Below are 26,553 nucleotides of genomic sequence, written 5' to 3' on the forward strand. Positions count from 1 at the left end.
TCCACTCACACTTGACCTCTGGCCATCATAACCTCTGGGGCCTGTGAGGCACACACCTTTCCAAGGCACAGCAGAGCAGAGCTCTGAACTTGAGATGACTCGGCTGCTCCAAGTCCAAGGGGAGGCCCTCTCCTAAAACACACAGAGCAGAGGCGGCAAAGGCAAGGGACACTGGGAGAGACACAGGCCTGCTCATGCTGCACCACCCCAGGAAGCCCCAAGACCTGTGTGAATTCAGCTGTCCACCTGGGTGGGCCCTTGACGGGTAGCTGCGTGGCCAAGTAATCCAGAGGGAGCAGGGACAGCTGGGCCCCTAGCACCCAGTTGGCAGGGACCTCACGCTGCAGACTTAACCCTAACCCTTTACCACACCAAGCAGCAGCCCTGGGGCTTCCGTAAGTGGGGACACCTTTCTCAGTGCCCCAGTCTGCCCTGCACCTCCACCAGCCAGCACTTCCCATGGACAACAAGCGCCCACTGCATCCCTCCATACTTGTATGGTGGAACTGGAGCGCAGCCACAATCCTCCCACTTGTGCCCACACTGGAGTCGACAAGGGAACAGTGACAGGCAAACGCAAGAGCTATCCAGGGAAGGGTGCAGCCTCGCTGGTTCCCAGAAACAAACCTCGGAGCAGTGAGTTTTCCCGAGACATTTCCCACATGGGAGTCCATTTCCATAACTGAGAAGCAGGGGCCCAGCTGCACGCCACGTGTGCTGCGGCGAGCAGGAGGCGACTTTATTCACACACTGCTTAAAACACAGGCTTCAGGGAACAGAGACCCGGTCTGGCATACTCAAGACCCTCGGTCACACTCTGCTCTTGCTGAGTGCCCTGGAGCACCCTGGCTGGCAGGCAGAGCCCAGATGCTGTTCCCGCAGCACCTACCCTCCGCGGCCACCCATCCGCCAGCCAGAAGCTGAAGCCTTGAGGCGAGGTCGCAAGCAGACAGCCTGTCCTGGTTCCCTCTGTCCCAGTGGGCTCCGCAGACACATCCTTGACCCAGGACACAGGTGGGGCTGGAGGGCAGCCAATGTTCTGAGGGACCACTGGTCACCCTGCAGGGTCTGGAAGAGAGAAGGAAGACGGTTCCAGGCCAAGTTCATTAAGCACAAGTCAGGCATCAAACTCACGTGTTCATTGTCTAGGTTAAGATAAGGCAGCCAAAGACCTTCTTCTCCTGATTTTTACAGAGCACATCATGTGAATCTCATGACCTTTCCTGGGCGACTCCTGAGGGCACCCTCCTTGCTCAGAGATTGTAGAGGCGGCTGGTGTTCTCACGCAAGGTGGCCAGTGTGCGGGAGAGCGGCTCCTCTTTGACCCTGGCAATCTCTCGGACCGTGTGCAGGGCCAGGCCCGGGTGGGCATACTGGCAAAGACTCTTGGGAACCTGGAAGACACCAAACATTCAGAACATCGCTGTGCTTTCTGTGCACAGCCGGAACGCAGGACTCCCTCCCGTCCCTTCCCCAGCAAGGACCTCTTCGGGGCTGCCCTGCAGAGACCCCTTTACCTGCAGGTGCAGGGAGAGTCCTAGTCAGGGGGGCTCTGGGTGAGCAGGGTCCCACGCTTCCGTGGACTGCCCTCTACAGGGTAGGGCTTTGCACTGCCTGGAAGAGAGCGGTTACCCTTCAGCTTCTCAGCCCCCTTGACTTTCGGTTCTGCAGAGCAACAAGGAAACATCTACACAGCCCAGGGTGGGGCCTGGAAGTCACTGGGGTTCTGGCCCTGCCAACCCTGACGGATGACCACCACCCTCCCCACCCTCTCTCTTCAGTGCCTCGACTCAGCCTGAAGACACCCCTACCTGGCGAGGCAGGAAGTAAGGGGCATCCGTTTCCACAATGATTCTCTCCAGTGGAATCTGTTTCAGAGCATCCCGGGCTTCCCAGGCGGAGGAGTAGGTCAGGACTGCCGTGAAGCCCACCGACATGTTGGGAAAGTACTTCAACAGGGGCTCAATGACCGGGTAGCTGCCGGTGAAGCAATGCCTGTGGGGAGAGCTCTAGGTCAGGGCTTGGCCCCAGTGCCCTCAGCAGCAACCCTAAAGCTGGTCACCCCCTTTAGGAGTCCCAGAAATGAAGAGGCTGCATCCAAGGGAAGAATGCCTAAGTACACACAAGAGGGGGTTCCAACACCACCAGACCCAAGCTGCCACTGGGGGAGGGGTGCTCACGAGCCCCTCTCCTACTGCACAACACGATACAGCCACTTAAAACCACCACTGTGAACAACACACAGCAGCAGCACAAAGGAACCTAAAGAATTAAAACCAGTCCTCCCAAGTACGTAACAGTGAGGCCTATGCAATCAGATGTGTCGGGAAAACATGAACACACTTTAATGCTCCTAGTGCAACATACGCAGTTACCCCACGTAAAAATTCAGGGCTTCCTCCAGCAACACTCCGTTGGGCTGAATTAGCCCTGGTGTGCCTACCACCACTCACATTCCCTTAAAGTCAGCCCAAAAAGAGGCAATGAAAATCCAACCAGACCACAAGAACTGAGGGCCTATGTCCCTCTTCTGGGGTGCGTCACCTGCTCTGTCTCCTTAGGCACCCAAAAGGCAGCAGAGGCCTGAAATTCCCACCTGCTCTTCTGCTTTGAGAAGGCCTCTTCTGGGCTCTGGACTCCCTTCTTGCCCATCATTAAGAAAGCTCAGAGGCAGTAGGATCCTAGGTTCAAAGCCAACCTCAGCAACTAAGCAAAACTCTAAGCAACTCAGCTAGACTGTGGCTCAGAATAAAATTAAAGAAAAGCGCTGGGGATGTGGTTCAGTGGTTAAGTACCCCTGGATGAATCCCAAGTACAAAAAAAAAAAAACAACAGCTCAGGCGTCACCTCCTGACCATCCCATCCATGGCAAAATCCCATCCAAAGGCCCAACTGTGCACAGCCCAGCTCAGTCCACTCTCAACATACACAAAAGCCCAAAGTGAACCAGGTGTATCTGGGCAGCTCCCCTTGGGCATCCCTGAGCCAGGCCACCACTGGTACACACAGGTGGTAGGAGTTCAAGGCAGCTTACCAAACTGAGCTGAAGAACTTAAAGATGCCATTCAGATAAAACACACCCTGGACTTTAATGCTAACTGTGGGGGGAGGAGTTTTCAAATTCAAAACAGGAAAGTAGTATCTTTTCTGGTGCCCCAGAGTGCCATGTGCTGGACCCCACCACAGCTTCTCCTGGGGTCAGTGGTCCTTGTTTCTGAGAACTGAAATCCCCTTTCTGCCCACTGGCAGTTTCTGGGTATTAGCCCAAACCAAAGGCCAAATGAAGTCACTGTGAGCAAAAAAAAGTAAGTTTCTCAATCCTCAGAAGCTTCACATGGTTCAACTTAATACTTGACTCCTCAGAAAACATGCTGAATAAGACATAATATGGGTTCAGATCCCAAAGGGGCCTCAAAAAGAGAGAAGAAAAGACACACAACCACTGTGTTCCTCATTGAGCTCTCCTCTTTCCAACTAATGTCCCAGACAGGGAAGAGCCTCATGTCCCGCTGAAGCAGCAGCCTCCTGACCTATGGATCTTGTAGTCAGAAGGTACAAATTTTTTCATGATGTCCAACAGATCTTCATCAGCTTCTCGACAGTGAATGACCAAAGGCTTCTTTAGAGACACGGCCAGCTGCAGCTGTCTCTCAAATACCTGGGAGGAAACAAAGGGACAAACACCGGCCGCTTAGTAGCACTTCAGAGCCCACTGCTTCTGGAACCCCTGTGGTCCCCAATTCTCTATTTTCAAATGATATAATAGAGTAACGATCAGACACGTACTGGGTTTTTTCTATAGAGCTAGGGAGTGCTCCAAGCACCTGCAGTATACACAAGCTCCTACAGGAGGTGCTGCAGGAGCCCAGCAGGTGGGGAAGGCAAGTGACAGGCAGCCAGAAGCTGTAGTGCCAGAGTGCCAACAGGGAAGCAGGTGCCCAGTCACTGCTCACAAGGCTTACTTAGGATATAGTAGCAAGACAGGGATGGAGAACATAAAGGGCAAAGTTAATGTCCTGCACATGGCTGTGCCCACCTCAACTACCAAGAAGGTACCAACTTTCAAACCTCTCCCTATGCAAAAGGGCTGTACACCCACGTGCCTCCAGCATAATGCCTGGTGGTTCTCAAAGAAATAAACACTATTTACTACAGCTTGCCTCTTTTGCTTGACCCAAGCTGGATACCCTTCTAGGTCAATACCTACACAGCCACTCCCATTCTTTTTTTGGGGGGCGGGGGTGGGGGTAACTGGGAATTGAACTCAGGGGCACTCAACAACTGAGCAACATCACCAGTCTTGTATTTTACTTAGAGACAGTTGCTTAGTGCCTGAGGCCGACTTTGAACTCGGCAATCCTCCTGCCTCAGCCTCCTGAGCCCCTGGGATTACAGGTATGAGTCATCTTGCCCAGCCACTCCATTCTTTTTAACTCTAGCCACTTTTAAATCCTTGCTAGTAAAATGCACATGTTGTTGACAATGTAATGTTCTGTCCTGTAACAAGACCAGGTTGATTAAGAACACAAGTATTAATTATGAACAAATCATCACATCTGAAACCTAATGCATCCATGAGCAGTTTTTTCAACTGTAGAATATAATTCATGTTTGCATTTTTAGCAGTGAATACGAAGACATTTTTGGTAACAAGAGTCAAGTGATATCGACCAGAAAATGACATTTACAAGTCTAATTCTCATGCCACCTCTTCCTACAATAGTGACACTAGCCAATACTAACTCTGATGCACCTTTAGTTTGACCTGTGTTTTCAACTAAAGGAAAATGACCACAGACACCAGAATTATAGAATGCTCAGTAGGGGTTTTAAACAGCAGGTAGCAACTACAGGTGGGGCTGGTGTCCCTCCCAGATACATTTGCTGCCTGTTCATCTGCCCCTCCCTGAACCCTCAGAGGCAGGTTTCAAAATACTCCAATTCCACCTTCTACTTGATGGCTCTAAAAACTACAACCTTGCAGTGGAACATTGCATAGCTATCAAAAAGCATATTTTTCAAAGTATAGTTAAATGAAATGGCAAAACTTTTAAAACTAGAAAGAAATTCAAAACTATTCTGCCACAGTCTGGCTGGGCACAAAATAACCCAGCCGCCACGAGGCACTTATAGGTTCAAACAGGAACTCCTTTATTGCCCGAACTCCACCAGCACTCCACGCACACTTTCTGGGAACTCTCCCCACTCTCCACCAGGCGGGAGCCCGAGGCAGCAGGAACCACCTTATTCCTGGAGTCACCCTATTGCCGGACAGCGGACAGCAGGGGTCCATTTACAACTCAATACACAGTCTGTCCCAATCCAGCATCATCCAGTCACAGCAATTATAATTTAATTATCATCATCTTAATGGCTCGCTGGCATCACCTCTTAACCACTCCTTCTGGTGCCATGCTGGCATCACCTCTTAACCACTCCTTCTTGTGCCATCCTGACTCGGCTGTGGTTCTCAGCACTATTCCCTATGTAATTTCCTTTTTTTTAAAAAGCATATATATGTACCAGATGCAGTGACACACACCTGTACTCTCAGCAGCTCAGGAGGTTCAGGCAGGAGGATCATGAAGTCAAAGCCAGCAACTTAGTGAGGCTTTATCTCTAAATAAAATATAAAAAGGGCTGGGAATGCAGCTCAGTGGTTAAGCATCCCTGGGTTCCATCCCCAATACAAAAAAAAGCACATTATATGTAATACACATTTCCTCGATTTTTGATAGGTAATTTTAAGGCAAGCCACCACTATCCCTTGCAACTTTCCAAGGGAAATAACATTAAATGTGTAATGTTCCATGAAATATTCAAATTTTGCCCAGTATAGTGGTACACGCCTATAATCCCAGCAGAGGCAAGAGGATCACAAGTTTGAGGCCAACCTCAGCAACTTGGTGAGACCCTGTCTCAAAATAAAAAGGGCTGAGGTTGTGGCTCAGAAGTAGAGCGCTCACCAAGCATGCATGAGGCACTGGGTTCGATCCTCAGCACTACATAAAAATAAAGATATTGTGTTCACCTATAACTAAAAAAAATTTAAAAGGTGGGGGGCTGGGGATATAGATTAGCGGTAAAGAGCCCCTGGGTTCAATCCCCAGTACCAAAAAAAAAAAAAAAAATCCAAATACATTAAAGATGGAGGAAGCTTTTTCTAGCATACAGGAACTTGTGGATGGAGCTATTTTACAAGCATTTGTACTCATCAGGTGACAAAGAAGAGTGAATGAAAGGCAGGTAAATTATTTACCCAGCATAATTACTTCCATGGCCTGCATGAACTCTGCTTCCCAACTGAGCCATTTCCAGGGATGGAGAGTTAACCCATCTCTCCTGGGGGAAGCCTCAGGCACTGCTTGCACACTTGCTACCTCCACAATTAATTCCAGTCCAGCACAAATGAAGGCAGGCACATGGGGAGGGGAAGGAAGCTCCATTCTGGCTTTTGAACCAAAGAATTCTATTGTCTGATGTGTGCAACTTACAAGTTAGACACCAACTGTCTGGGATCTACCTTTGAAGGTTTAGATAGCTTAATGTGGGAATACAACACAAGGAAAAAGTAGTAGTTAGCTCTGGTTAACAGCATAACTACCCATTTTATCTCCAATTCTTTAACATTCCTCTCTCCCTCCTACTCCTTCCAGAAAATATTAAATAGAAATCAATTGTTTTTTTTGTTTTATTGCTATTGTTTTTTTGGTTCTGGGAATTGAACCTATGGTGCTATACCCCTGAGCTTCACCCCAAGTCCTTTTTATTTTTTGAGACAGGGTCTTGCTCAATTGCTGAGGCTGGCCTTGAACTTGTGATCTTCCTGCCTCAGCTTCCTACTTACTGGGATCATAGGAACGCACCACCACACTTGCTGATCCTTATAATTAAAAAAAAAAAAAAAAAAAGGTACTGTGTAATACTTATCACATTTCCTGGCACGAAGTTAGCATCCACTGAGCATCAGCTATACTATTCAGTATAATACTCGTCTGTGTTTCTGCTTGAACTGCTGCTCTTTCCATATCATCCCCACCCTGCACCATAAACACCAGTTGTGAAAGCAGAATATTAAACATTTGTTTCATTTTCCTAAAAATCTATTTTTCCCTGTGTTCAACCTTAGCTGTTTTAGTCTTCACTTCTGGCTAATAAATTACACTTCGAGCCAGATGTGACAGCACTGAAGGAGAAGCAGGTGAGCCAAATTCTGCACAGGGGGACCTTCCACTCCAGTCCTGGAGCCTACTGGGATCCAGACCAACCCAGCAAACCTCTATACAATCCCAGGAGAGTGACACTGTCCAGCTACAAACTCCACCTGGGGCACCAGGTGGGACAAGGGGAGAGAGTCTTTCTCCTCCCCAATCAGAAACTTCCACTGAAATGCTGCAAGGAGTCTTACCCTCACAATGCCATGCTCAAAAAGTACTGGGCGGAAAAGAAAGACCAGATGGCAAGTCAAACTTTCAGAGTGAATGAGAATGATCTTTACACGTAATTTTTTGGCACTTTACAAATATCCTGCAATGAACATATTTCACTTTAAAAAACAAAAACAAAACCCAGAGTTGGCTGCTTCCCAAGAAGGAAAGGTTCATGCTGCTGTTAGCCATGAGAAGTCGGAAGACACCTCTCCTCCCTGGTCCCCAAGCATGCTGGTGAGCTGGGGCGCAGCTGGGTGCCTAGATTCCATCCCCACTTCCACAAGAGAGACAAAAAGGGCTGAAAGAAATGGCTTGTAAAGTATTTGACAAATGACATCCACAGATCTGGACAGGAATTATAAATTCGTTAGTTCTAGAAATAGAGAAACCTCTCTGGTAGGTCTTAACAGCCAAAGGGATAAAGACATAAACGTAACAAGTGACCACAGACAGCCTGGTTACCTTGTGCTGCTCTGGGACGGGCGTAGTACACTTGTAAGAGTAATCCAAGCCCATTTCCCCGAAGGCCACAGCCTTGGGGTGCCTCAAGGCCTGCAACAGATTTCTCTCTTGACTTTCACTATAGTAACGTGCAAAATGGGGGTGACAGCCAAAGGCCCCCCAGACCAGGTCCTCCTTCAGCAGCTCCTCCCACAGGCAGTCCGTCAGTGTCCGAGGGTCACAGAAGTCAGAGATGCAACCCTGGAATTCCTTGGGGAAGGAGCTGCTATAAATCTTTCTGAACTTTGTAAAGGTCCCCTTGAAAGACAACTTGGAGTACAGCATATCCAAGTGGCAGTGGGTGTCTATGAAGCCCTCCTCCAGGTTGGACTCCCAGTGGCTCCGTGGAAGAGAGCCAGATGCCTGACCGCCACAGGGACGAGGTGGAGACTCCTCTCGGAATGTTCTTTTCTCCTTCACTTCTACGGAGCTTCTGGAGAAACGCAGGGAACGGGAATTCTGGGATCTGCCTTCATCGGTGGCCTCCAGGTCTCTGGAGGTGCTCTGGGAGCTCACTGTGGAGGTTGGGGGATAATCACTTAGGAGGCCGTGGCTGCTTGTCCCAGCCTGCGCCGTGTCCTGGCTGCTGCCCACAGAGGGATGGCCAGGAGTCTTGAGGCTGCTGGCCCAGTAACTGGCATAGTCACGCCAAGGACTACTGTACAAATGAGGGGGGTACATGACATAATCAGTGGGAAAGGAAGAAGGCTCTGGAACTGCAGAGTACTTCAGCGAGATGGGCTCCTCCTGAGAGAATCTGACCGTGGAGACCTCATCCACATCAGACCAGTCGCTTCCTGAAGAGGGGTGCTCAATCACCACCTCCCTCTCCTGATGCTGCAGAAAAGAAAAGAAACACCAATGGGTCAACTGTCCCGTGGGAACAGAACTCTGTCAATGCTGGGGGTACATGGGCAGCCACTCTAACTGGCTGAAATTAGGTGAGATCCTCACCTAATTAGATGGGTGGAGCCCCCAAGATGGAGGAATGGTAGCTTCATGAGAAGGAAGAGACTGGAAGACATGGGCTCCCTGTCTCTCACCATGTGGTGGTGATGCCCTGCCCTACCTCAGTCTCTGCCAGCAAGGCTCGCCAGACATAGCCTCTTAATCTCAAGATCCGAACCAGAAGACTGAGCCAAAATAACCCTCTTTATAACTTACTCAGGCTGTGATCCTGTGTTATTAGCAGCAGCAAACAGACTGATATACACAGGTACCAGAACACCAACTCTGGCTCCTTTCTCAGGCCACACTGGAGGCGCCTTGCGATGGCTCCTCAGCTTACAACTTTCAGAAGTGGGCGAGGCAGCAGCTGTGACACACAGAAGGCTCAGGGAATAAACCCATGATCGTGGTGTCATAATGCCACCCTGAAGGAGATGCTCCACTTGTGCTCCCTATTCTAATGACCCCTCTTGGGAACAGTGCTCTCCAGAACAGTGAGAAAGTAGTGATGCCGAAAAACAGCTCCAATACCTTCAAGACGCAAAACCACAACCATTAGAGCTAAGATGTACCCTCCAGTTATCTGACACTACCCCTCACTGGGAAACGGGATCTGTGACTCTCCCCTTGGGTTACTAACAAGGGGAGAGTCACTTGCAACCACTTGCCACCACTAGAATGCAAAAGAGAAGTAGTGTACCTTCATGGGGCTCCCACCTTGCTCCTCAGCGAAGCCAGCACTGGGGAGAATTGATACAGAACTAAGACACTCTGCCAAAAAGCCTGCCACGTAGGTGTCAGTAGGTGGCCCACAACCTGGCTGACAAGCCTGGGTGAGCCAGAGGACTGCAGCCCCCGCAACATGTGAAAGACACCTGCCGCCAGGTGAGACCTGCCCAATCCAGACTTTTCTTAATTCCTGACCCACAAAATTGAAAGCAAAATAAAACTCTATTGAAGCCACTAACCAGTGATAGTTACCTAAACAACCAAATCTTGCATTAAATCAATTTAGCCCTAAGAGAACACAGGCTCTGCAAGGTCAGATGATATGCCCAGAACAGAGCAGGGCAAACAGGAAATGCCCATAAATATCCACAGAACTACACTGTAGAATAAATGGTGCAGTGGTTCCAGAGCTCAGCTTCACACCGCCACCAACAAAAGAGAATCTTTTTTCTTTTTGGCATTGCTGGGGATGGAACCCATCATGCATGCTAGGCAAGTGCTCTGCCACTGAGCTAACTGACCAGCCCAGAGGAGCATCTTAAAAACAGATTCTTAAAAACTCCACCCTGAGATACTGTGATTCAGTAGGTCCAGAGAGGGCAAAGGAGTCTATGTTTAATTCTCCAATAATTTTGATGTAGACATGTCCTAGAGAAATGTACTAAAGCAAACAGATAAAAACTTATGCAAAAAATACTTTACTTCAGTCTCTCAGTTTCTTGTTAATAAAGCCATCTACATTCCCAGCATCAGCTAGCTTGAGCAGGAGACCTTTTCTTTAGGGTTTCTATAAGTAAATATAACACGTTAAAATAAATTCAGCTGTGCACAATGACACAGACCTGTAATCCAAGCTACTCAGGAGGCTGAGGCAGGAGAATCACAAGTTCAAGGCCAGCCTCAGCAACTCAGCAAGACAGTGTCTCAAAACAAAAAATAAAAAGGGCATGGAATGTAGCTCAGTATTACAGCATCCCTGGATTCAATACCCAGCACTCTGGTAAAAAAAATAATAAATCACTACTAAAACAGCATTTCAGATAAATTGATTTAAAACAGAAAAACAAGTTTCTACTGTCTATACTAATTCTCCATATCTTTATCTATACTCCAAAAATAAATATTGGCAACAAAAATTAATGAATTATAAATTTCCCATTTTAAACTTGCCAGTTATATTTCTGCTACTGCTTTTTTGAGGAACAGAAATCTTAAAAGTAGAATCTTTTCTAAAATGGAAGATAGGCTGGGGGTTTAGCTCTGTGGTAAAGCACATGCTTATTAGCATTCAAGAAGCCCTGGATGCAATCCTCAGCATTTAAAAAAAAAAAAGGCAAGATAACTTAAATTGCAGCATGTTTAAAGTTTAAACCAATTTCTTGAAGGTGGGTGATGGATACGTAGGGGTTCAACATACTATTTAATTTACTTAGGATGTTTGACATTTCCCATAACAAGTTTTAAAAATTAAACTCCTACCTACAATTCCAGCTACTTGGGGAGGCTGAGACAGGAAGATCACAAATCCCAGGCCAGCCTAGACAGTTTAGTAAGACCCTGTCTCAAAATAAAACAAAACAAAATGAGCTGGGGTGTAGCTCAGTGGTATAGCGCTTGCCTAGCATGTATAAGGCCCTGGTTCCAAGCACCACCAAAATAAAAAACAAACTAAAAAAAAGTTTTAAAAATTAATCTAAAGGGCTGGGGCTGTGACTCAGTGGTAGAGCGCTTACCTGGCATGCGTGAGGCACTGGGTTTGACCCTCAGCACCATATAAAAATATAATAAAGGTATTGTGTCCACCTATAACTCAGAAAAATACGTATTTAAAAATTAATCTATAAGGGAAAACAATCCTTTGAAGACTAGGTTGCTTATAATGAAAAATTTTCATCAACCTAGATAATGAAACACTGCAATCTTGCCTGAGCTTAACAAGTTTTGTAGTATTATTTTGCTTTTCCTGAATGTTCCAGTAAGAGACACTGGCACAATCACAGGAATTGTCCCTCTACTTTAGCACATGTACACCTAGGAGTTAAGTCTCTAGTATGGGCTCACATAATTAGCATAATTGCAATCCAGCTCTTTTGTAGATACATCTATAGAGGCATATCTTGCCACTCTTAAACTGATTGTACTATTTATAAAATAGTCTTAATATTTTAGAAATCTTCTTGTATATTAAGAAGTATTCTACTTTTTTTTTTCCCCAACAACAAAAGTTAATGTGATTAGAATGACCAAAAATATAGAAGTTTCATCAGATTTTGCCCTAAAATTTATTCCTCAAGAGAATAAGCCATGAGCTGGAGTTATGTCTGAGGAAAACAAGACAGTGTTAGAAAACTCCTTTTCACTAAATTCCTTCTGTTTTTGAACCACAGGCTGAGGGTGTAGCTCAGTGGTAGAGTACTTGCTCAGCATGCACACGGCTCTGGGTTCAGTCCCCAACACCAAAAGAGAGAGAGAGAGAGAAGAACCTGAAAACCAGCTGGAGGTGCTGTTGTAATAATCTCAAAACAACTCCAGGAAGAAGGAAAAATCAGTGTGCCTGCAATGCGATAGGAATAGCTACAATATGAAGTAAAATTTCCAGGAACAGGACCATATGCAGATTCTAAAAATGCTACATCTCATCAGCAAAATCTCAGCTACAGGAAACTGCCTGGCAAATGACCCTGTTGTTTACAACAAACAAATCAGAACATTTTGGGACAGGGAGAAGGAAGAATCTAGAGACTCAGATTCTTGCCATATTTAGAAATTGCTACATATGGCTCTTATTTGGATCCCGTTTCAAATAAAATGGGATATTTAATCACTGACTGGGTAACTGATCATTCAAGGGGGGGAGAGGGGGGAGAGGGGGGAGAGGGGGGAGGGGGAGAGAGGGGGAGAGGGGGGAGAGGGGGGAGAGGGGGGAGGGGGGGAGGGGGGGAGGGGGAGGGGGGAGGGGGAGGGGGAGGGGAGGGGGAGGGGGAGGGGGAGGGGAGGGGGAGGGGGAGGGGGAGGGGGAGGGGGAGGGGGAGGGGAGGGGGAGGGGAGGGGGAGGGGAGGGGGAGGGGAGGGGGAGGGGGAGGGGGAGGGGGAGAGAGTGTGTGTGTGTGTTTCTGTATGATAAAACTATGAGGATGCTTTGGGTTTTTGTTTTTTTTTTTTTTATAAAGATCCTTTACCTTTTAGAGATGCATACCAAAATATTTATGGATGAAAAGATACGAGAGAGAGAGAGGATTTGCCTTAAAATACTTCGTGAAGAGAAAAGGGATACAGCAATGCAGGACTAGAGGGAGTTCTGCTGCAGATGAGCAGTGGGTGTGTAGCTGTATTTCATAAATGTTTTAAATTTTCCAGGAAAAGGTTTAAAAATGTGTTAATAAAATCAAATTCCAAGGAGGAAGGTGGAAAGGGGAAAATACTGGAAAATGACATTGGCCAAATTAGACTGTTACACTGTCAGCATGTAAGAATATATAACAACAAACCCTACTGTTATGTTCATAACATACCAACTTAAAAATGAAAAAGGAAAAATTGCAGCTGGGCATGGTGGCGCATACCTGTGGTCCCAGCTATTCAGGAGGCAGAGGGAGGATTACTTCGGCCCAGAAATTTAAGGCCAGCTTGGACAACATAGTGAGACCCTCTGTCAAAAAAGAGACTGAGGGTGTGGCTCAGTGATAAAGGGTTTGCCTAGCATGCACAAAGCCCTAGGTTCCATCCCATAAAATAAATGAAGAATAAAATTCCAATTCAGATGGAAGGGCAGATGGTGTCTTCTGACTATACTCCAAACTTCCAAAACCAGGGCTCAGTATTTGTTTAAAACAAAGAAAGATTTCCAGGTTTCATCAATGACCTTCTGAGTCAGAATCTCTCATTCTCTCAGGGAAGTTCAGAAAATCACATTAAGAAATTCAAATAGTAACTCTAGTGACAACAAAGACACACGTCAAAGACATGTGAAAAGGTTTGATGAAGCTGTTTAAGGAAATGTAAAAGTAGGGAAAACGGCAAAATCAGAGGGAAAAGTTATTTCAAAAACACACGTCTTGCCAGGTGCTGTGGTGCACACCTGTCATTCCAACAGCTTGGGAGACTAAGGCAGGAGGATCACAAGTTCAAAGCCAGCTTCAGTAATGGCGAGGTGCTAATCAACTCAGTAAGATTCTGTCTCTAAACACAAAAATGAGACTGGGATGTGGCTCAGTGGTTGAGTGCCCGCCCCCAACCCCCGAAAAAAACCACACATCTAACTAGAAGTATATATCACAAACTTACCATGTCATCATCTAAATCCCTGAAGGACTTACATAATCAAGTAATTTTTGCTTGTATGTGGTGCTGAGGATCGAACCCGAACCACACGCATCCCAGGCAAGATCGCTACTGCTTGAGCCACATCCCCAGTCCCCCCTATATTATTTTTAACTGTGATCACATTTGAAGAACTATCCCTTTTGACAGAGGAAGAAACCAGGGCTCAAGAAGGGTGAGTGATTTTCTCAGTATCACAATTCAGGCGGCAGGGCCAGGATCTGGACCCAAATGCTTTGATGCTATCCCAACATTCATGCATGTGTTAACCCACCCTATACCCAAGGGAGACAACCCAAGCACCCGGTCAAACAAATAGAGGAGTGTGGACGTAACTTTGAAAATTTTCATCCATATGATTAGGTTTGTAGGCAACCAAACAAGACAAAAATCTACAGGACAGAAAACACAGCTACCATGTACATTAAGTGGGGAAATTAGCTTATAAAACCTTCATGTGGGATTTCCAATTATACATAGCACGTGTGGTTTTTGTCCTTCCCACCCAAAAACCCTTCTAAAATCACAGGAAATGCATTTGAAAAGGCTGAATAAAAGGCTGGGGATGTGGCTCAAGCGGTAGCGCGCTTGCCTGGCATGCGTGCGGCCAGGGCTCGATCCTCAGCACCACATACAAAGATGTTGTGTCCACCGAAAACTAAAAAATAAATATTACAATTCTCTCTTTAAAAAAAAAAAAAGAAAGAAAAGGCTTAATAAAGCTATATGGAGAAAGCATAAAGAGTAAACAGCAACTAAATAAGAATTGGATGCTAGATAGCAGACACATGAATGGTTACTGGCTTAGCAGATCACAGATGGCCAAAACCTAAGAACACAGGGAGAAAACTCAGAAATAGACTACAGGACTCCAAGAAGATGAAGAAGGTACCAGACCTTCAAAATGAAGTAGAGATGGAGATCCCCCAGTTACCTGCTCCTCCCCAGGCAAATGTGTCTGCCTTTTCTCCATTCAACAAAAGAGAAGGTTCATACTTGGGAAAGATGACTATGGAACAGTCAGGAACACCACATACCTGCTAGACAGTGAAAGCCATGCATTGCCCTCGGCCTGACTCCCAGAACTCCAACAGCCACATTGGGCCTCCAGGCTCTCCTGGCAGACAGACATCACAACAGAAGACAGAAACTGCTAGGCACAGAGGTGCTCACCTGTAACCCCACCCATCAGCAGGCTGAGGCAGGAGAATTGAAAATTAGAGGCCAACCTGGGCAAGCCAGCAAGACCCTGCCTCAAGATAACACACAAAATAGGTCTGGGGATAAATGTAGCTCAATGGTAAAGCACCCTGGGTTCAATCCGAATACTGCAAAAAACAAGCACAGAAATGATGCCATGGAGAGGCTGCAGTGTGAGTGCTATTAAAGGAAACAGAAAACTAAATTCTCATGGCCCTGTGGGGGACATCCACAGATTTCTAAAATTGAAAAAAATCAGTAACAGCACAATATTATTTAGAAATATGAGGCAACTCAAAAACACAGAGCTGGAAGAGCTGATAAGGGCTGTTATGGTTCAGATACGAGACACCTCCAAAAGCTTAGGTGTGAGACAATACAAGAAAGTTCAGAGGTGAAATGACTGGGTTAAGAGAACTTTATCAGTGAATTAACCCCAACAGGGATTAACTGGGTGGTGACTGCAGGCAGGTGGAGTGTGGCTGGAGGAGGTGGGCCACAGGCATGCCTATGGTGTTTATTTTGTCCCTGGTGAGTGGGGCTGTCTGCTTCCTGGCTGTCATGTCCTGAGCTCCCTTCCTCCACCACACTCTTCCACTATGATGTGCTACCTCACCTCCAGCCCAGAGCAATGGAGTCAGCCATCTGTGGACTGACACCTCTAAAACCATGAGCCAAATAAACTTTCCTTCTCTAATTGTTCTCATCCGGCCTTTTGGTCACAGCAGCAAGAAAGCTGACTGAAATAGGTTGCCACTGAGGAGAAACAGTGACGAATGGGCAGAAATTGGGGCTAAAGTTGTAGTGCAGTGGCTGAGCACTTGCCTAGCACATGTGAGGGACTGGGTTCAATCCTCAGCACCACATTACAATAAAGGTACTGTATCCATCTATAACTAAAAATATATTTTTTTACAAAAAAAAAAAAAAAAAAAAGAATGGGCAGAAATGGGGACAGAGGAATAGCCCCTTCCCCCACCACAAAAGCTATGTTAAAAATCACTAGCTTCCCTCCAGTTATCATCCTTCCCTTCTATTATAGCCACAGAAACTGATGTGGATGCAAGTCTGCCCCAATGAAGATCATGTTTTAGCCTTCCTTGCGCTAGGTGTTAGCCAGATTTCCAGCTCTTCTCAATAGATCTGGGCAGATGTGACACATAACTTTTTTTTTTTTATTGGAGGGGGGGTAATCAGGATTGAATCCAGAGGTACTTCAGCACTGATCCAGAGCCATATTCCCAACCCTTTTTATTTTGATTTTGAGACAGGGTCTCACTAAGTTGCTTAGGACCTTGCCAAATTGCTGAGGCTGGCCTCAAACTTGTGATCTTCCTGTCTTAGCCTCCTGAGTCATTGGCACCTGGCTGGAGATAAGCTCTTAAGAGGGAGGAAATGGCCAGGCATAGTAGCACACGCCTGTAATCTCAGTGGCTTATGAGGCTCAGGCAGGATATCATGAGTTCAAAGCCAGCCTCAGCAACTTAGGGAGATACTTTCTCTAAATAAAATATAAAAAGTACTAGGAATGTGGCCCAGAGGGAAAGCATCCCCAAGTTCAAACCCCAGTACCAAAATTTAAAAAAAGGGATGAAGCGCATTACTCTTTTCCTCTTCCTACTGGCCGAGTATTCTTGCCATAAACTCCGAGCCCTCTCAGAGTAGCCATCTCACACCAAAAGATTAGGGAGGGATGGCAGCAGGATCCACAATGCTGAGGAGTCATCGCTCAAGCCCAACCTCTACAATTAAAGCCACTTCCATTTGGGCTTTGCTACAGCAATCAAACCCATATTCTAACAAACACGTAAATGGGGCCGGATGGGGGGGGGGGGAGACAATAAATTGAGGTTTATTATTAACTCTGAAAGGAATCTTGGGGGCTGTAGATGTGACTCAGTAGTGTAGCACATGTCTAGCATGTGTAAGGCACTGGGTTCAGTCCTCAGCACCACAAAAATAAAGGTACTACATTCATCTATAACTAAAAATATTAAAAAAAAAAAAAAAAAAAAGAATGTGGGCTGCGGTTGCTCAGCAGTAGAGTGCTCGCCTAGCACGGGTGAGGCCCTGGGTTCAATCCTCAGCACCACATAAAAAAATAAATTGAATAAAGCTACTGTGTCCAACTACAATTTAAAAAAAAAAAAAAAGGAATGTTGGAAGATAATCACCACCTAGCTTCCTGGAGTCCTGGTTAAGTAAAGTTCTGCTTTTAGTTAATAACATTTAGAGGGCTAGAGACGTAGCTAAGGGTAGGGTGATTTTCTAGTATGCATGAGGCCTGGATTGATCCCCAGAACCACAATAGACAGACAGATAAAATATCATGCAGCAAACTAGAAAACATTCATTTACTCAAAGAGATCTTCAAACCCAGATGCTTGGTACATGCTTTATCTATACTTACCTTTTGGATTTCTAAATGAGTGTCGGAGTCATCCAAAAATTCTAGCGGGGGAGAGGGCTCGTCAATGACTGTCCTTCGGTCACCAAGTGGCTCCTCAACTGGCTTCTCCTGAGGGTCCACAATCACCCTCCTGTCACGGAAGGTGCTCGTGTCAGGAGGTTCCTCCTCCGCTTTGACCTCTGGAGGCGACTCTTTTTCTTTCTGAGGAGGAGAGACCGTGACACTTCTGGCTGGTCCTTCGGCACGGCTGGGACGCACTCCTGGGCTTGGCTTCACCCTTGGGGTGGCAGCTTCTTTCCTTCTGGGCATGGATTTCCCCAGAATGCCCTGTAGAGCCTTCAAGTAGATCACTGCGGAGCCCTGGTCCCCAACCCTATTCCTCTTCCTTTTCTGGACCTTGTTTGGTTCTTCTATCCCATCATTCTGACCCTCAGCTTCAGCTGCAAATTCAGAGTTCATGGAGTTACGAGAACTATCTTTGGAATCAACCTGGTGGGGGAAAAGAAACCACAAAGACTTAGAAAAGGTGGTCCCAAAAGAATTTCAAACACGAAGCACTTGGCAAATGGCACATCAGCAGTGGTTCCACTAGTCAAATGGAAAGTGAGCGTTGGTAAGACAGGTCACTTTCCTCTCCGGAGGGTGGTTTTGTCCCACCTACTGACGAGGTGCTGCTGTGAAAGGGACTGAACTGCAGGGCAGCTATTCTAATTGTCCACACCTCCTTAGCTCATCAGATGATCCCCTCTTACTGCAGCCACTGGAAGGAACAGGCTCCTGGAAGCCCACGACCAGCACATACTTCACAACAGACACCAAACAGCAGCTCACAGGATCCCCAGCCAGCCCAGTCCCACACCTAAGAGCCAAGGAAACCTGAGGACCTGGTGAGCTTCCAGAAGGCAGCACCAAGGAACTCCAACTTCTCATAGACTCCAGCCTCTGGAGTCCTCAATGAGCTTTTCCACCACACCCAAGCCTTCTTAAAGCCCTGCATCACCCTTCCTTGGTGTTAGAAACCAGAATCTTGGTGTTGGAAACAGGACCACTCTCCCAAGACCCTCCCTGCCCATGTCCTTAGAGACTTAAGTGAAGTCTCAGCCTCTCAGGCCCCACTCACTCCAGGAGTCCATAGAGAAAGCTAGACTGGCCTGGCGATGGGGGTGCACGCCTGTAATCCCAAAAACTCAGAGGAGGCTGAGGCAGGAGGATCGCAAGTTCAAGGTCAGTCTCGGCAACTTCACAAGATCCTGCCTCAAAATAAATAACAAAAGCTGGGGATGTAGCTTAATGGTAAAGCACCCCTGGGACCCATCCCCAGTACCAATGAAAAAAAGAAAGAAAAAACTAGGCTATCTGCAATTTTAATTTCCTGTAAAACTCAGGTCCACTCTAATACCAGCCTGGCATTAAGAACACTCCATAAGAAGGTGTGATGGCACACACCTGTAATCCCAGCAGCCCGGGAAGCTGATGCAAGGGGAGGATCATGAGTTCAAAGCCAGCCTCAGCAACTCAGCAAGGCCCTAAGCAACTTTGCAAGACGCTGTCTCTAAACAAAATATAAAAAGGGCTGGGGACATGGCTTAGCCATAAAAATCTCCCCCCACAAAGAACCATTCCAAAAGAATACAACTCCAAATCTCCCTAGCTATGACCTGGACTTACCATTATCCCAATGTATTTTACAACCCCTATAATTTTTGGTTCTAACTCATTAAATTCCTCTCAAAAGCAAACACTCCTACACAACAGAAAAGTGGAATTTACTCCAAGGGATGTCCATCAATAAGCAGACACTACAAAATACCATGGCTTTTTTAAACATCAGGTTGTAAGCTGGGGTGTGGCTCAGCAGTAGAGTGCACCCTTGGCATGCACAAGGCCATGGGCTCCAGCCACAACACCACCAAAAAAAGAAAAATCATGAGACTGCTCTGATGCCAATAGTATAATAAATGCGAAGCAGCAGCCCGGGGCTGGGGCTGGGGCTGGGGCTGGGGCTGTTGCTCAGTGATAGAACATTTATGTAGCATGCGCAAGACCTGGGTGCTATTCGAGGCATTAGGCAAAAAAAAAAAAGTGAAATGAAAATCTAATATTAAAAATAGCTGAGCTCGGTGGCACACACCTGTAATCCCAGCAGCTCAAGAGGTTGAGACAGAAGGATATCAAGTTCAAAGCGAGCCTCAACAAAAGCAAGGCACCAAGCAACTCAGTGAGAGTCTCTCTAAATAAAATACAAAATAGGGCTGGCAGTGGCTCAGTAGTTGAGTGCCCCCAAGTTCAATCCCCAGTACAAAAAATAAAATAAAATAAAAAATAAACTTGATGACCCTGGGCCTGCTGTACAGCTAACTACCAAGTTCACTTCTACAGTACTTGTGTCTCTTATTATCACCAGCTCCCTGGCACCTTTGCACCCTTGGCCCATCAGAGCCTCTTAGACATTCACTGGCATGTCACATTTCCACTTCATGCTACACCCTTGCGCTAGTCCCATTTTGTGTTGGGATTCATCCTTTAAAGCCCTGTCCTGCCTTCAGCTGCTTCTCCATTTCTGCCCCTCTTCTTCCCCACAGGCCAGGTGCAAGGCAACATGGAAGGTGAGGTCTTTGGCAGGCTGGAAGGGACCCCCTGAGGAGTAGTTGCTCTTCACCTCAAGCCAACATTTGGGAGAACCCACCCAGAGTTATGGATTCTGGTTTTTCCAAGCAAAACCAGGAATCTCTTAATGTACTCCTCGGACATTCATCAAGTACTCAGCACTAATTATTGCCAGCAGGCACTGTTCTAGATCTGGAGTTTAACATTCAATAAAAGACACAAAATCGCCTGCTTCCTGGAGTTTATATTCCAGTTGGTGAGGGAAAGAAAAACCAGAGGATTGGCAAGACAAACTGGTGAAACCTATGTGAGAGTGACAAATGCTAAGCAGAAAAATAAAACGAGAGATGCAGCTGGGTGGTAGAGCACCTGCTTAGCACATGCAAGGTCATGGATTCCATTTCCCTGACCCCTGCAAATAAATGCATACATATATATGCATTATTTTATGTATATGATAAAGAGAGAGTGGGGGAAGGAGACATTACCTAGATCTTAAGTTCGGTGGTTTTTTGTGGTGCTGAGGACTGAACCCAGGGCCTCCACATGCTAAGCACACACTCTACTATGAGCCATGCCCCCATTCCAGAGTTATAATTTTGTGTTTATAGTGTTGTAGGGGATGGAACGGGGCCTCCTGCATGCCAGTCAAGCTCTCTATCACTGATCTACACCTCATCCCAGAGTCAAATTTTTAAAATGAGTCTTCCAAAATTTTAAGGACCTAGCAGGCTACCTTCAATCCATGCACCAGCTGTTGGCCAACTCCAACTATAAAGATCAAGATTGTAGTTAAAGGAGAAAGAAAAATTAGAAATATGCTAACATTCCTTACATTTTCATATGGATTTATAATGAATAGAACTACTGCAGCTGTCATCCCTCTTTTATAGAGAGGGAAACTGCCACATGGCTTGTGGGTGGCAGAAACAGGACTCAAACTCAAGTTCTCCTAACACCCTGGAAACCAAGCGAGAAAAGTAGAGAAACTATGAGAGTGAGAAACACTAACAAAGGCTGCAGAGGCAGGAGACAACAAGAACAAAATGAAGGTCACTAGGCAAGTTCAACAGGTGAAAGAAACCTGTAAAGGTTAGGATGAGGCAAACCCTAGGCAGAAAGTGCAAAAGAAGAGATCACTTGGCTTAAAAGGCAACAATTCCCGTTTTTTCCCCTGGCAGCACCATGTGGAGAACTGAGCGTCTCTGAAGGCAAGAACTCCAGCCCTCATGGCCTAGAACAATTTCCACGCTTCCTAACTGGCTCCCTTCCTGCTCCCTCCTATCTCTTCTCCAGCAAATCCCGCAATGTCCTGCCTCTGCTTATAACCCTTCCAAGGCACTGCATTTGTCTACAGAATAAATCCCAAACTTCTAAGCATCATATTCCACCTTTATCCAAATTCCCCATCATCCAGGGCACAAAGAAAGACCCTGACAACAACTGTATATTTCCAAACAGCTAGTAAAATGGGTTTTTACTATCCAGGACCTTGCACATGCTGAGTATGTGCTCTATCACTACCGCATATTTATTTTACATTCTATGACTGATAAACTTAAATTCAATATGTAAAATCTACAATTCTTTTTTACTTTCTTTTTTGCCAGTGCTAAGAATTGAGCCCAGGTAGAAGCAAGCACTCAACCACTGAGCCACACCTCCAGATCATAGATTCTAAATGCTTCCAACCCAAAGAAATGATAAGTGTTTGCGGCAATGGATGTCATTTACCCCAATCTGATCATTTTGTATTGTGTACATGCACTGAAATATTACATTTACCCCATAAATATGCCAAGCAATATATTTTTTAAGTGAGGGATTATAAACATTAGAATTTGAGAAAGTTTCTCAGTTGCCCTGGATCAAAGTGAGGTTGGCCATCAGGAATCGCTAATGACTGAAATGCCCAGAGGCTAGGGTGTGGCTCAGTGCCAGTAGAGCACCTGCCTATCAGTCACAAGGCTGTGGGTTCAATGCCCAGCACCACTAAAAACATTCAAACATCTTCCCTTCTGAATGTTCATATCCTGACACACACAACTGTGCTGAAGGTTGTGGGGCACACAAAGCCAAATATGTGTCTCTCAAAGTTTACAGAACAGACACAGGAGAACAGGTGGGCAAGGTGACCTTGGAAGGGCATGCTTTTTCTGTCAGTGCCCCTTAGGTGTGCCTGCTCAGAAATATTAGGATTTAACAGTCAAAAAAGTTCTCATAGGACTGCAGTGCAAGGTGAAAGGTGTGGGGATGGAGGATAAAAGTACCAGAGACATAAATACAGCTCTAGGGAGACCTTAGCAGGGCTAGAAATGGACAATTAGATTGTTATCTTCCCTCAGCATGACAATCTTTCTACAATGCCAGTTTGCCTTTCCTCTGCACAGAACCCTATAGGAACTCTTTAATGGCTTAGAATACAATCCAAATTTGCTGAGAATAAAATCCAAATTCCCTTAGCTACTAAAATCATGCAGCAATCTGCCCTGCCTAGCTCTCCAGCATCCATCCTAGGCTCTCTGCTCCAATATACCACACTGTGGGATAGTCATGTGACCTCCAATCCTCCCACTACAATGTGATCAGAGTTCAGGGATCCAGTAGCACCTGGCACACAGTTACTTTCAGGTGCTTACTGAAACTATTAAACTGGGTTCTGCCAACAAGAGTCCTTCACTTTTTTTTTTTTTTTTTTTGGCAGCAATGTGTTTCAATCCATAGCACTCTCCCACTGAGCTACAACCCTCCCTTTTTATTTTGAGATAAGGTTCAAGTTGCCCAGGCTGGCCTCGAACTTGCCTCACTGTCCAGAGTCTCTAGGATTACAGGTGTATCCTGTAGGGCTAAAACGCCTTTGACTTTGATGAGAAAAAATGTGGATTCACCCCAGGATTAGACCCATCCAGATCAAGGGCCACACCCTAAACTCGCCCGCCCACTAGAAATTGAACCAGAGACACTCTAGTTCCCAGTCCCTTCTAGTTTTTGAGACAGAGTCTCACTAAATTTCTTACTGTTGGCCTTAAACTTGCAATCCTCCTGCCTCTGCCTCCTGAGTTGCTGGGATTGCAGGTGTGCACTTCCACCCCTGGCCACACCCTCTAGTCTTAAACCCCAATCAGCACAGCCTCAGTCTGGGATGCAGCACACCTGAAACTAAGTAAAATAAATTCCTGCCTGACAAGCTTAAATTCCTCCACCTGACATGAGGCTTGTCAGTGAAGCTAATTATAATCAACTAATATTATTTGGATAATGTGTCCAATTCCATTTGGAGGAATTAATGACAAGTTGTATGAGCAAAGTCCCATATTTACGTGATTTACATTTGAATCATATTCCATGTTCTTATACCAAACAGCTTTTCAGCTCATTAACTGATGAATTAAAAAAAAAAAAATCCACGTGCTGAGTTCAGATAAAACCTGGCACTTAGGCAAGGGGCTCCCCAAGATAAACAGACTTTTCCCACATACAGATCCCCCCCCCTCACTCTTTCACTCCTGAAGCTCCAAAACTTACAATGCAAACTGGAGACTGGTTTTTGTTACAGGAGAATCACACACACCTGTGACACTGCACCACACAAACTACTAGGCCTTCAATAAATATCTCTTCAAATCTGATTCAAGCACTCCCCAGTGGGCCTGAAGCACATGTGAAACCCTCTGTGTGTTTCCAATAGGGAACTAGACTTGGCTTCCTCTCCCCAAAGAGAAAAAAAAACAACAACTTAAAAGCTACCTCCAAACAAAACCCCAAAATGATGGAAACCATGACTTTGGTGCAAAGCCACACCAACAACCAAATTCCTTGGCTCTGCACTTCAGAGTAGCTCAATACAAAGGAAACATTCCTTAAAATGACCAACTAAAACAGATTCATCTGTCTCTTGAGCATGCAATTCACCTTCTACTGCAGTGATTCTCCAACCTAGGGAGCAGGTAAAAAATGTGGAAGCCCACACTACACCTCGGTCCAGTGGAATCTCTTTTCTCTGGGGTGGGAAGCAAGCACAAGTATTTTAAAGCTTTCCAAATAGTTCCACAAGGCTACCAAGTTTGAAGAGTACCTCTTTACCGAGCTTCAGGCCACCCCTGGCGGACTGCTTAGTCGTCCGCATTTGGGTGGAGTAGGGAAGACCCCAGAGACCTTGAAGGACAAGACCCTTTTGAGTCTCCTCCCACCAAAGTTCCCATCCCCAACCTCTCAAGCCACGTGGAAAAAGCTTCGCCGACTGCACAGCGTGGCAGCTACCTACCTTAAGGCTGCAGGCTTCCTCCTCTAGAGAAGCCATTTCTTCTAGGGAGGGGTTGGCAGGACGCATAGAGGTTCCCTTCGACGAAAGGAACGCGCGAGCGCTCCGAATCAGGCAGCCTTTGGAGGCGGCCCCGCCCACACCTGGGCCCGAGGAATGGGAAGAGGAGGAGGAGGAGGAATTTCTGCGTCGGGTTGAGCTTCTGGATAACCTCGGCGAGCAGGCCACATCGTCCTCCTTGTGTGCTTTCAGGCGCTTGGAGCTGCTGCCCCCTCGTGAACGCGACGCAGAGCTGTGAGCTGACCGGCTGGAGGGGGCCACATCACTGGGCTCCCGGAGGCAGCTGCGCTTGCTGGGACAGCCTTCCGAAGTGCTGCTCCAGTGGTACTTGACCTTGCGCCGCTCCGACGCCATGGGCACCTGCAAGGCAAAAGGGGGCCTGAATTCCAACACCAGCCCTCCCGCCACCCGACCCCCTGGGTAAGGAAAGCCAGAAAGAAAGAAGGTCAAGGCCACGGGCTGGCCTCACTGACCTTTCCCTCTTCTTTCCACTGCCCATCACAGTTCTCAAGGTTTCAGAGATGCCAAAGCGCCTCGGAGAAGTCCCAACGATTAGAGATTGACTAAAGGCTTCGGTTTGGCTCCGAAACCCACAACGTGCTTCCGTAATCACCAAGCGCTTCTGTTTGCACAGCGCTACTTCGCAGAACTCAAAGCGCTTCCGGGACTGCTAAGCGCTTCAATTTAGTTTGCTACACAAAGCCCTTCACAGATGTCAAAGCGCTTCCACAGACGCTTCAAGGTCCACACATGGCGGCCCGAACCGCAGCCCTCGGGCCGGGCGCGCGGCCCGGAGGCCCTGCCGCCGAGGGCGGGCCGGAGAGCAGGGCCCGACCCGGCTCGGCAGCCCGCCCTGCTCCAGCGGCCCCGACGACCCTCCCCGGGCCGAAAGGGGCGCCCGCCGCCGCCGCCGCTCGGCAGCCGGCGGCGCTTCCGCCCGCCGCCTCAGAACAGCCCCCTACCCCGCCCGGCCGTCTAGTCGTCCCTGCCGCCGCGGCTGAGACGCCAGCCCGGCCGCGCCGCCTGGGCGCTCACTCGCCCCCCGCCCTCGCCCTGCAGCCAGGCCCGGCCTCCGCCCGCGCTACGACCACTCTGGCCGCCGCTGCGCCCGCCCCCCGGAAGGAGCCCTGAAGCCCGCGGCCCGGCAAGCAGCGGAGGAGGGACCTGCGCCGAACGGAGAAAGCCCATTGCTCAAATAGGCAAGGGGCGGAACTCCGAGCAAGACGGAGCTCTCCTCTTGGTCAAACGGCGTGGAGGCGGGACCTAACGCCTTACGAAGCTCGCGTATTGGTCACAAGCCAGACGAGGCGGAGCCACTCACGTGGGCCCGGAAAGCGCGAAGCTGAGGCGCGGCCGCAGTTCCTCGGGCCGGCCCCCTTTGCAAGAAGCTTTCCTGTCCGGATTCGCCCGTCGAACCCACGTAAAGTCCTTAGCATCATCACCCACTTTACAGAAAAAGGAAACTGGCTCAGGGAGACCAAATGGCACACACAGAGGTGACAGAACTGCGATTAGAAATAAGAAATCTCAAAGAGAGACCACAGAAAAATGTAGAATATCCGCCTGGCAAAAAAATATCAAAAGAAGGGGCAAATTTAGAAACAAATTTGCATCATATTATAAAAGGCCGATGCTCATACTAGATAGAAATACTCCCAATAAGATAACTAATGAATAAATTAGGAACAGCTGTTAGACATGAGAAGATGGCTCAACTTCATTTAAAAACCACAAATAAGCCTGGTGGCGAGGTGGTGCTCACCTATGATTCAACGACTGGGGGGGGGGGGGGCAGGAAGATGGCAAAATTTGAGGCCAGCCTGGGCAATTTAGCAAGACCCTGTCTCGAAATTAAAACATTTAAAAGGAGGGGGATGCTGTAGTTCAGTGACAGAGCACCTGGGGTTCAATCCCCAGTATCACAACACATAAATACTATAAATAAAATTATAATTTTCTGCCCACTAGACTGGCAGTGATCAAAGCATGATATATTTTGTAGCTGAGGATGTGAGGGAATGAACATTCCCTTATAGAGCTGATAGATGTGTATATTAATACAAGATCCTTGGAAGGTAACACAGTAA

The 26,553-nt window shown here is 47.1% G+C and overlaps 1 protein-coding gene across 2 annotated transcripts; it reads right to left on the bottom strand.

Moving 5' to 3' along the window:
• Positions 1–980: 980 nt before the first annotated feature.
• Positions 981–25,401, bottom strand: Tatdn2 (TatD DNase domain containing 2). 2 transcript variants are annotated; one of them, XM_076841206.1, is made up of 8 exons: positions 24,940–25,399; positions 24,410–24,826; positions 17,539–18,027; positions 7,893–8,768; positions 3,531–3,658; positions 1,812–1,995; positions 1,219–1,394; positions 981–1,068 (listed from the first exon to the last, which is right to left on the bottom strand). In XM_076841206.1, exons 2-7 carry the CDS (start codon positions 24,818–24,820, stop codon positions 1,254–1,256), a joined length of 2,229 nt encoding a protein of 742 aa, XP_076697321.1. In that variant the 5' UTR covers positions 24,821–24,826; positions 24,940–25,399; the 3' UTR covers positions 981–1,068; positions 1,219–1,253. The 2 variants fall into 2 exon arrangements, 1 of the variants encoding a protein (XP_076697321.1); XR_013089506.1 differs by lacking the exon at positions 981–1,068 and adding an exon at positions 1,518–1,614 and having other exon boundaries at positions 1,311–1,394; positions 24,940–25,401.
• Positions 25,402–26,553: the final 1,152 nt, after the last annotated feature.

The sequence above is a fragment of the Callospermophilus lateralis genome, chromosome 20 (genome assembly GCF_048772815.1).
Source record: "Callospermophilus lateralis isolate mCalLat2 chromosome 20, mCalLat2.hap1, whole genome shotgun sequence".
Classification (NCBI taxonomy): domain Eukaryota; kingdom Metazoa; phylum Chordata; class Mammalia; order Rodentia; family Sciuridae; genus Callospermophilus; species Callospermophilus lateralis.

What these genes read in the sequence shown, in the direction of transcription:
- Tatdn2 (XM_076841206.1), bottom strand. Translation starts at nt 24,820, where the DNA reads ATGGCGTCGGAGCGGCGCAAGGTCAAGTACCACTGGAGCAGCACTTCG. An exon ending in AGGAAGCCTGCAGCCTTAAG is followed by an intron (nt 18,028 to 24,409) that starts GTAGGTAGCTGC and finishes TTCCCCCACCAG; the next exon opens with GTTGATTCCAAAGATAGTTC. An exon ending in CTCATTTAGAAATCCAAAAG is followed by an intron (nt 8,769 to 17,538) that starts GTAAGTATAGAT and finishes TCTTTTCTGCAG; the next exon opens with CATCAGGAGAGGGAGGTGGT.